The sequence below is a fragment of the Seriola lalandi genome, unplaced genomic scaffold (genome assembly GCF_002814215.2).
Source record: "Seriola lalandi dorsalis isolate HSWRI2012SDOR001 ecotype SW California unplaced genomic scaffold, Sedor1 jcf7180002054598, whole genome shotgun sequence".
Lineage (NCBI taxonomy): Eukaryota > Metazoa > Chordata > Actinopteri > Carangiformes > Carangidae > Seriola > Seriola lalandi.
This window is the reverse complement of record NW_019525151.1, coordinates 919,827-931,303: the sequence shown is the minus strand read 5'-3', so window position 1 is coordinate 931,303 and position 11,477 is coordinate 919,827. Positions and strand designations below refer to the sequence as shown.

Below are 11,477 nucleotides of genomic sequence, written 5' to 3'. Positions count from 1 at the left end.
GGAGGGGGTGGGGGGCGGAGGGGGGACGTGATAGTCTCAGCCGCACTGTGAAGGGGGCCGTCCCTGTTGGTGGAGATCAGCCCGAGGAAGGCCCACCTAGTGATCATTTGAAGATATCTTCCATTTAGACGATAGTTTGAGTCGACTGTGCGACAGAATCATAAGGGGACAAGTCGAAGGCTTTTTGCAAATAGGTAAGAACTATTTTTTTCCTCTTCCTATGCTTTATTAATGTTAATTTTTAAGCATATAGAGGTCACTACCATTTGAGGACCATGCATGTAAGCGTCGTCATGGGAAGGCACTGTTTTGCACTGTGCCTAAAATAACTTAACGCTCTTAACCCACATTCCTATATACACACGCATATATATATGTATGTAATATGAATGTTGTTGCTCTGTGTCTTGGTTTGATATGAATTGTGTGTGGAAGACAATTCAAAGGCAAAGATATTCAGCAAGGCACGTATGCAAACGTGAGAAATGGTGGACATCGTAAATTGGTACATGTAGTAATTGAAGGCTTGACCTGCAACATCCAGGATGCGACTCTGCAGGACTGTCGTGTGATGCAAGAATATAATTCGAGCTGCTAGTCTGGTGCCCAGTGTATTTTATCAAAATGTTTCCTTGCGTGTGATCCGACAAGCTCAGATTACATCCACATAATTCTACGTTAACTGCCTGATGCGTGCAGATATCATAGTTGACATCGTGCTTCCCTTCCCCCAGCAACGTTGTGCAGCTCTTGCAATAAATGCCACCTTCTAGTGTAATATGCTGTACAGTCTCTTGATAAGGCCTGTGCTTTTTCCCAGGCGCAGTCCTGTCATCTCGCTGCTACCGAGAGTAGCATTACAGGCGAGCAATAATTAATGAGCGCCTCCACAATTAACCATTTCATTGAAATCTATTTGCCTTTGAATATTTCATGCATTGACGAGGATGTGAAAAAGGGGTTGAGTGCACGAGTGAACAGAGGGTTTTTACTACAGCCTGATGGCTGGACTGCAGCTCTCAGGATCTGCCACAGGAGGCGGTGCTGCCTTCTTTCACCATAACGTATGGTCTTATGTTAAACTGAAATCCACAGGGCATTGTAGAAATAGATGGAAATAATCTCCTGAAAGTTACTTTTTAATTGTATGAGCAAATAAATATAATTCATGCCATCAAATAAGCTAAAAAACCACATGTGCACACAGTGACTGACAGCACGTATGGTCCATCTCTCCACAGTAGCTCGGCCAAGATGGATGTGTTTATGAAAGGTTTGTCTAAAGCAAAAGAGGGGATGGCTGTGGCTGCAGAGAAGACCAAGGAAGGAGTTGCAGTTGCAGCTGAAAAGACTAAAGAAGGAGTTATGTTTGTAGGTAAGACTATCACAAATCTGTTTTTGCAGCTTATTTGCATGCAAATCACACACACACACACACACAAATCATTTAGACTGCTAATGTTCCTGCTTCATGCAGGAACAGCAGCAAATAAGCAGAGAGAAAATTGAAACAAACTGAAACAAATGATTAAATTATACAGTAACTTCCTTTAGTGCCTCGATTATTGGCAGAATCCTGCTTCCCCATACATGCATGAAACCAGCAGGCTGCATGTACCGCTTAGTTTTTAACCTCTTTGTTTAACATCATAATACAGTTGACAATATTACACCTCCCTGGTTTCCTCTGTGTAGCTATATTTATTTTATTGGACGAAATGTGTGGTGTTAGTTAAAATGACAGATGTCTCACAGTAAAGAGTATGGTGAAGAATAACTGAACGCAAATTGAGTGTAGATTATTGCAGCAGCAGTAATTTGATGAATCAGCCAGCCTGTCAGCAGATCAATATCTTGTTTAACTAATGCAGGCTGATGCAGTGTGTAAATAATCATCATATGAAAATCGGTAATCTAGCATTCGCTTCTGTAAATGTTGGTAGTTTTACAAAGGATACACTAGGATAAAGAGTTATTCTGATGTAGCTGATGTGACACGAGGCTCTGAATGTCCTTATGCCCTCTCGCCCGACTTGACTGGGCTACAGGCAGGAGACGGGAACAGGGGTGGGGGTGGGGCAGCAGGATGGTGGGAGCAGCTCTTGCTAGATGTCCGTGCATTGGATGGCAGCAGATTGTAAAACAGTCTAAACCCGCCATCACCTCCTGGAGGCACAGGCTAAAGGCTTTTGTCCTTTTCATTGCTGCCTAAATTGTAATTAAACACTATTACACATATCTACACAGATATGTGGCAGAGTACATGGCTGAGATTATTGACCCAATCTGTATCACTTGCTTTAAATCACTATTAGACGGACACCTGAAAGAGCAGCTGGGCCAAGATAAAACACAAACTGACAAAAACATGATCTCATCTTGTGTTCATAACATTACAAAAGACAAACTTTCACAGTCGTCAAATTCCAGTTCAGTTTCTGTTATGCTTCACTTGTGAAGGTAGTGCTATGCATAATTTAATTATCTGTGTTGCCGGGCAATAATTGAGGATTATTTCTTAATGGTGTGAAATCAACAATTAATAATGATTTCAACCACAATTCAGAAGACCTGATTTGAGTCATCTAGTTTTGGTTTAAATATGTCTAGAGCTGCAGGTAAGGAATCCGTTAATCATGTATTAATCTGAAGATTATTTTCTTGATTATTCAATTTGGTTCATAAAATGTCAGAACATTGTGAGCCAGCAATCCACAATGCAAAGATTTACAGTTACATAAGAAAAAAAAAAGCAGTGGCTGGATAGAGGTAATATTTGGCAGTTTTGCTTGGAAAATGGCTGTTAACTATTAAAAAGTTATCAAAATAATGGCTGATTAATTATCTGTTGATCGAGTAAGCCATTAATGGACTAATTGTCTCCTCTCTAAATATGTCATGTAGCACACAGATAGGTGTGTATTTAATGTGGTTTCATATATTTCAATAACTATATATTCACACTGACAAATGTCACCATGTTGTTTATGATAAATATTTTCTTCTATATCGGCTGGCTCTGCTTGGTACCCTCCAGTTGGTCTGTTAGGGGTGAGTGGGAGGAGGGGTGGGTGGCTCAGGGGACCCAGAGCTGGGCAGAGGCCTTGGAACCTACCAGGCATTACAGATATTTATATTGTCAGTCATTGAGCTGTTGTCAGAGGGCCCAGATTTCCAGTGACACCCCCTGCTGGTCGCTCCCCAGTCACCAGCTCGTACCATTGATTCGGTGACTGTACGTAGGGTTTTCCAAGAGAAGTTGTCAAATGTGTCTGCAAGGAGATGGAATCCAATTACCCTAGTTATTTAGCACCGTGCCGCTGTCAGTCATCAGCACAGCTAAACATGTCACAACATGTGCAGGCTTGTTTTCATCCTGTGCGTGTTACGCCTCATTCTTTTGCCTTTTGCCCGTTGCGCACAGAGAGAGAAAGGAGCATTTCTGTGGCATCCGTGTGCTTCTGCGTGCTGCTTGTTGAGCGTGGTGGTGCCCTAGAAAGCTGCGTATGATTTGCTTGAAGGCCCCTCTTGGAGGAGGGGTAAGAGTGATCTGATAGGTCTGTGGCCCACCTTTTGACAGCTGCTGCTGCTGCTGCAGACCGCCCACCCAGCTGAGCTGAGCAGCCAGCCTGAGTAAGTCAAGAAGGAGAGGCGGAAATGAGAAAGGCCTGCTGCACTAGATGCCATTTAATGTCACTCAACAGTCTCATTCATACAGCATGTACGTACCCTACTATGACACGGTGGAGTATTTATTTATTTTAAAATCAGTGTAATTAGTTTTGTGAAACCGTGCAGTCACACCGTATCAGTGTCAGTATATGGCAGCTTTTCTGCAGTTTAATTCAGGCAATAATTACTGTTACTAATATTATCTAAACAATAGCAACAGCCTCAAATTATGTTACAAAATAAGACAGTCTTAGTCATCTGTTAACATCTGTAAACATATATCATTACTTTGATGCTAATGTTTATTATCATGTTTAGGAGATAATAATTTCATATGTTCAAGAGTGAATTTACATTTACATACATACCACTAAAAGTGATGAATAGCATGTGCCAGCAAGGAAATGAATCATTAACTTTCAACATGTCAGAAAAGTCACACCCAAGAACTAGACTTTTCTATTGCAACAGATGAAACTTTTTGAAATGTTGCAGATCCTTTTGTATTTATGTAAATACTTAAATGACTTTAAACACACTTCTCAAAAATTACGCTTGAAAAGATCAATAGTCATTTGTACTAGTTATACTACTAATGTATAACAGCTATAGCTACCATCCATTGGTGTCGCAGCACTTCACCACAGCCGATGCTTAAATGGATGGATTTCTTAGATGTATGTTTTGCTTTGAGGCTTGCCGTTTGTAGAGAAGGTTCTGTACTTCATCATCATTTCATCGCTCCTCAGTTGGCTTTTAAAGGCCCTCAGGGACCAATAAGGCATGTGACTGGTGCACAGTAGGGAGGATGACAAGGCCTGAGTGATCAGGACCAGTGGGTGCACAGATTGCCCAGATAGCTCGATGGAGTATGGTGTAGATGGATGAGGTCAGTCAGAGAACTGAACAATGTCCTGGTTGTGCTTTAAATGAGCTTCAAAGTTTAATAACTCCTCTCAATAAAAGTAGCAAGAGAGCCCAGTGCAGAAACTATGACTGTTCTGTTGTGCCAGCAAAGCTGTGGCAAACTATGAATTCAAAATGAGAGGCTGCAGCTTACATTGTGGTCACGTAGAGTGGTCAAGAGTTCCACAAGTTGTGACTTGTTTTCTGGACTTTTATAAAGAGTAATTGGTCTGCAGAGTTCAAAGTTAATTATGGCAGTTTCATTTCCCAGTTTATAATGTGAGGAGTTATGAACAGGAGGCTGTAACGTTGAGTTAATACTGCTGTCCGTCGTGTTAGCCAACTGTATCAATATGTCATGAATCACAGTGTCAGGGAGATGCCAACTGACAACTGACTTGTCAAATCATGGACCTTTTGTTTATTTCACTTTGACTGATGGTAGTAGTGCTTTGGTGGTTAGTCTATCTACACACACACACTCACACACACACACAAGAAAACTAATCTTGACATGCAAAGTGTTACTTGATTTGCAAAAGAATCTGAACCTTTTCTAACTCATTTCATGTTTTTTGTTAATTCAGGTAGCAAGGCCAAAGACAGCGTGGGCTCAGGTGAGTTTTTAACTCTGTTTGTCAAACATTAACATCATTACTGTTGCAGTAAGAAGCTGAGTTTCATTACAGTGACAAGAAACCTCTAACTGGAAAATGGCAAATTTATTATGGTTCATTGTTCCAGGGGGTAAATGTGTAAGTTGTTATTATGTACAATAATCAATTGGGAAAAAAGCTACAACGAAGCTAATGAGCTAAGATCATGTACATGCTTTTAATCTGTTTGCAGAATCTGTTGAGATAATGTTAAACTGTGTGTGTGTGTGTGTGTGTGTGTGTGTGTGTGTGTGTGTGTGTGTGTGTGTGTGTGTGTGTGTGTGTACTATGTTGTGTCTGACTCTAGTGGCTGAGAAGACCACTGGGGCTATGGGGAACATCGCTGCTGCCACTGGCCTAGTGAAGAAGGACGAGTTCCCCACTGACATGAATGTATGTACGACATTACAGTCATCAACATGATTAACTCTGACCTGTTACGCACGATTTCATTTCCTGTTTCAGACAAAGTATCGCAGTGTGTTGGGTCTGGACTGTGAAACCATGTTGGTGTTTTACATGTTGCGTCTGTGTTGTTCTGAAAAACACAGACTGGTAAAACTGAAATATTTAAAAAGTGGAATAATGCTTTTTCAGCTTTACTAAACCGTGTGTCATCGAGGTGCAGATATATGAAGTACAACTTCAAAATGCATTTGAAATAAATACTTTGTGTGTAAAAATGAAAAAAGGAACAAAAGAATAGCTGTGTTCCCCAGAGGCCGAGTTGACATGACCATGACATCATCGGGGTTATAGATGACATCATCAGGGTTACTTCTTCAAACAAAAAATTCCCCCAGAGCCACAGAAGAAACCATGGTATTCCTTATGACAAACTTACTTAAACTTCATGTGTAAAATCAGTGGAGTGACTACAGAGACTGGCCGGTACATGCATGGTAACAATGCAGCATCTCACTGTTATTCTGGATTGAGCTTATTTGCGATTGTGGACACGAGCCTGAGAACAAGAGAGAAAGAACCCTCTGTTCCAGATCCAAGGCTCGCTTACAGTTGGCAATTTCTTGTAATTTGTGCTCATTAAAGTCTGGACAGGATGGTGGTTGTAGCAGAGCCAGATTTATACGGCCGATAAATCTGCATGACGCTCCAGAACAGAGTTACTAGTCTGCATTTCATCTATTTTATTCCTCAGCTGTCAGCACACTCATTTAGCTGAATTCCTCTTACCTGAGGAAACACGACCGTGGTTATTTTAGAAAAATTTGAATTAAGTAGACTTCTGATTGACAGCTTTTAAACAGATAAAATTGGACAAAATAAATCCTCCTTTCATGTTTAATGAAATTATATTAAGGCCTTGTTTTACACTTGGTGTTTTTGGAGGAAGCTAAGCGTTCTTGAGCATGAATGGTTATTCCACACAGTCTGCACTATGCTCATGGCTGCCTTCACTCTCTAATAAAGCTTCAGCCTGTTTCAATATTCAGGTGCCTGAACAGTCTCTCTGTGGGACTATCAGCTGTCTTCAACACACAGCTTTTCCACTATACCGTGCCCTCCTGTTGACCTCTGCTAATGTCACTGCTCACGCCAGTTCATGCGCGCCATTATCCTGGAGATGCGAGGGAAGATGGTGGAACAGATTCGACTTTTCACAAACGTAGAACGGGGGAAAAACCAACATATAATTTTGATTGATGCACATTTTATTCACAGATGGTTTAATGAGAATAAAATGTGTTCTTCAGTGTAAATGACCCACTCTTGACCTGTGCTGTCAGCATGTTGACATTTCGTCTATCTCTGTCAGACTGTCAGTGAAACAGGGAGGTCCTCGTCCTGTCCTAAGCCTTCATCCTTCAGAGTTGGACCCTCTCCACTGACTCGCTAATCTCGTAAATCTGACAGCCCGCTCTAATAGGCTTCTGGAAGGCACTGTCTGAGTGATAAAACTACTCAATTCAACACCACAGAACTCAACTGCTGACATAGTTATCACATGTGCGAAGCTACTTTTTGCTTCAGTTTTAGCTTGTGCTGTCCACTCTGTTTAACTCCATCCTGCAGATCATTTTAAAGAAAAAAATAGCCAGTATTTTGCACCTTAAAATTGCACTTACATTAATACAATAAGATATTAGACTGAGAGTGCTTTAAAACAGAATATAAAATATTATTCTATAGAGATTTGTGCTGCACAGTCTGAACTGAGTCTCAACTGAATTCAAATGTGTGACCAATCAGAAACACAACTTCTGTGTCCCCTCTGCTGTGATCACATAAACAGCCATTTTCCATGTTCACTTTTTCTCAGGCAATGATCAGTCTGATTAGGGGTCTCTGTGGTAGTTTCCCACTGTGTAGAATTTAAGGCCATGCTAATCGTGTTGGTGGGCTTACAGCAATAACACCAGCTTGATACAGCACACAGGATTATGGTCTGTTCTTCTCTGACCTAATTGACTTGATTAGTGCTGGGTTTAAAAATAAATGTGTGGTGACCCACTAGCTTTGTTTTCAGGGCTCGTAGTAGCAGGTGCAGCAATGATGGAGCACTGTCTGCCTCGGACAGCTCTCAGAAGGAGATGCAGTACGGTTAAGGCTTACATTGTCAAGATATCAAGCTATTATATTTTCAGTGTCACATTAAATATTAAAAGATAAGGCTGTTAATAGTCAATATTTTACTTATAGTCAAAAAAAAAAGACCAGAACCAACCATGAATTGATCTGATAACAAGTATTGTCTGTGTATCCAAAGGCTGATGAAGCTCATTAGTTTGTGTCATAGCGCTCCAATCCTGTCCAGAAACTATTGAAAACACATCTGTACAGTGTGTTCGTTCATTACCATGAACACACACTGTATTTTATTTTGAGTCAATCCCACAAATAACATCCCACTAGTCTAAATAAATACTCACTAGGCTATCAAAACGTGTGATAATCTGGAGCTGAAAATAGTTCCCAATTACAGACCATCTTCTGATGAGACCACACCAGCCACAACGCCCATCAACATGTTGCCTTTGTTTTGATCTCAACTACACACCTGTAAAGTTTCTTGCACAGTTGTAGACTGTCTCTGTGGTAGTTCCTGCTGCAGTAGATGTGTCCAGGACCACATTTTGCCGTGATAACACACACACAGACTCACAAGGTGAAACGATACCTGCCACAGTAACAAAATCTATATACAATATACAGTAGTCCTGTTGGAAGAGCAAACAACTACAGTGTCCAGCAGGTTTAGCAGAACATTGATCCTTTATTTGAAAATAAAACTATATATTTGACAGACATTTTTAATTTCAGTTAAAACCCATGTGTTTGTTTTCATCTTTTCCAGCCAATCTGGCCCATCCTCTCTCATTTTTCCTCTTATCTGTCACCATTACATTCAAGTCAAAGAGCTAAGCATATTCTGAAATATCCAGCGATCTTTGAACAGGGCTAAGACTCTGGTGTGGTCTGGTGAGCTCTGGTGTAGCTCTACTTAGCACAGTGAAGCTTGGCGCTATATGCTAACATGCTGATGCTTGGCAAGTTTAATGTTTTCCACGTTCACCATCTTAGTTTAGCATGGTAGCGTGCAAATATTTGTCATGTCATGTCTGATGCTTCCTGGAGAGGAAATATAGTCACAATTTAAGAAACAGGTTTAAAATCTACAATTAACCAGAAATATCTAGAGGTGCTTCTGTTACTGTGGATCTTTCCTTTCTTCATCACGTTCCCTCTCTCTCTCTGCAGCCTGAGGAATATGGGCAGGAGGCCATGGAGGGCCAGGGAGAGGCAATGCTGGAGCCAGAAGGGGAGACATATGATGAGACCCAGCAGGTAATCAGCCTACACGACACAAAGCGCACACGTCTGCTCTATGCTCTGTATCTCATGTCTCAGTGTTTGAATTTAACTATATGATGATAAATAGCAATTTGTATGTCATGCGAAAAGCTTGTTTGAAAAAAACTGTAAAGCTGCGCACGGCATGCAGGGACGCGTCCATTCACTCACAGTAGATGGAGACTCATCTGTATTCACCAGCTCTGCATGGTAACACATTTTAGCTGTATTGCATTTCAATAGCACTCCACACTTGCCCTCCACTTCTGCCCTGCACAAACACTAAAGCTCACGCTGAGGTAATTCTTCTTGTCTCTAGATATGAAAACAGGGTTTAACGAGCCAATTGCCACACAGCGAGTACAGTGAATATAGCACCACCTACCTACACAGAGTGTTGGGTGTGTGTCGGTGTGTGCGTGGAGGAGGGATGCGAGTCTGACACAGATAGCTATTTTTGGAATTTGGCTGTCAGGGGCGAGACAAACTGTGCAGAACCTATTGCTTTGAAAAGAGATTTTAAATAGCTCTAATAGTATGTAAAAATATCCTTGAATGCACATAATGTTGAAAAGGATCATTATACTCATATATATATATATATATATATATATATATATATATGTATAGTGATTTAAAGCACTGCACCAGTTATGATTTTAGCCAGAAACCTGTTACATTCATGGCTCATATTAAAATTTTCTGAATCAGCTTCAGCTGAAGGAAGATTTAATATGAGATTTTACATGATCTGTGATCATGTTGAATTTATCCAGTGCATTTGCTCGGATTTTCTCTTCATTCCCACTTACAGCCTCCATCAGTGGATTATTGCATTAATCAGTTGAAGGAATAAAATGGAGATATTTCCTGAGATTTAAATTAAAAGTGAATTTCTCAGAGGCAGTAGCTTGTATCATCCATGTCCTCCTCCATCTCTCTCCCACTCCTCCGCATCTCTTTCCCCTCCCCCATCCTTTGCTACACCAGCGATGTGCGAGTTCTGTCTGAATGGGTGTGGTGGTGACGCTCTCTGCCTCCATGCATTGTGGGTAATGTCAGGGTCTCCCTGCATTGCTGTAAATATGGAGTCTAAGTGCTGCAGAGCTTCTCAGGGAGGGTTTGGAGATAAAAATCCATCCCAGCCAGTATTGCACTTGGTTTTGTGACTGCATCAGATGACCTAAGACTATTGCACACTCCTGGAGGCTGTGTTATTTTATTTATTTATTTATTCTTTATGATCATGTGCGAGGAGGAGGCGTGTGCAGGGTTACAAGGATGATGGGAATGTGCTCACGACTCGCCCTTGAAGCTGGTGCAGGCTTGTGCTGCCCTCTGCAGGCTGCAGAGAGTCACTGAACCAGCAGAGCAGCTCAGCTGCGATGGAGTGACATCATTATCTTCAGCAGAGCGCTATCATGTGTTACCATAAGCTCTCTGTCATATATATTCTTCTTAAACTGATTTAAGTTTTTAAGAATTGCATGTGATTAAGTTTTAATTAAAGTCTTAGTGATGAATTTAATCTGGAGGACATGTGACCTTCTTGTCACTTATAATCTGTTCTTCTTTTCCCAGGAGAGCCAGGATTACGAGCCAGAAGCGTAAAAGCATCATTCCAAGCCACCATCCAACCAGCAGCACAATAATATTTCTAATAATAAAAAGGACAAATGCTGAAACTATTACAATTATACTCCCGTTGCAAAAAACAACAAAAAAGCATTCCCACTGAAAAATGTTCTTCCTTCAAGACAAATCTTTTATTATTATATATTGTAAATGTCATGTTATTAATGTAATGTGTTGGGTGTAGGTATTTATTGAGGTGTAGGATTTGTCCTCTCAGTCTCATTTCCTTGATTCCCTCCCAATGAAATGAGACTAGAGCCGGGGCTTGTGACTTTGTACTTGTGTGTATCTGTATTTAGAAACGTGCAATAGATGTTCATCATCTTCCAATGAGAAATTGGGAGTTGAAAAAATTAATAATGTCCGGTTGCAAGCAGATATGAATACAATAATATTCCCTTAAGTGTCGACAATGCCTGTTTGTGGGTTTTTTGTTTTCTTTTTGCATTTCTTTGGAAATTTATTTGAACGTTTTTGAAGTAAGAGTTTTTTACATTGTATCTTTATAGTTGCTTGTGAAATCATTCCAGTAAACTATCTGTTAGAAATGGACAGAGTATACATGTTTGTGTGTGCGTGTGTGTTTGTGTGTACTGAAGATTTTAACAAATCAATATATTATGTCTTGAAATCATAATGGTTGTCATATCAATATGTGCTTTAAATTGCAGGACTTGTCAATATTAAGGTTTATGTGTTAAGCCAGACATACAAATCCTCTGTAAATAAAAAGTAAAAAAGAAACCATTTGTTAGTGTTGTTCGATAATGTTTAAATTGACATTTGGCATTGATC

At 40.4% G+C, this 11,477-nt stretch overlaps 1 protein-coding gene across 2 annotated transcripts; it reads left to right on the top strand.

Annotated features, from left to right (window-relative positions):
• Positions 1–53: 53 nt before the first annotated feature.
• On the top strand, positions 54–11,426 carry sncb (synuclein, beta). 2 transcript variants are annotated; one of them, XM_023419363.2, is made up of 6 exons: positions 54–194; positions 1,245–1,375; positions 5,166–5,195; positions 5,542–5,627; positions 8,955–9,041; positions 10,629–11,426. In XM_023419363.2, the coding sequence occupies exons 2-6, from the start codon at positions 1,255–1,257 to the stop codon at positions 10,656–10,658; spliced, it is 354 nt and encodes a 117-aa protein (XP_023275131.1). In that variant the 5' UTR covers positions 54–194; positions 1,245–1,254; the 3' UTR covers positions 10,659–11,426. The 2 variants fall into 2 exon arrangements, with proteins under 2 accessions (XP_023275131.1, XP_023275130.1); XM_023419362.2 differs by having other exon boundaries at positions 1,242–1,375.
• The last annotated feature ends 51 nt before the right edge of the window (positions 11,427–11,477 follow it).

Excerpts from the sequence above, each read along its gene's own strand:
- sncb (XM_023419363.2), top strand. The coding sequence starts at position 1,255 with ATGGATGTGTTTATGAAAGGTTTGTCTAAAGCAAAAGAGGGGATGGCT. Across the intron at positions 5,196-5,541 it reads CAAAGACAGCGTGGGCTCAG|TGGCTGAGAAGACCACTGGG; the intron begins GTGAGTTTTTAA and ends GTCTGACTCTAG. Across the intron at positions 5,628-8,954 it reads AGTTCCCCACTGACATGAAT|CCTGAGGAATATGGGCAGGA; the intron begins GTATGTACGACA and ends CTCTCTCTGCAG.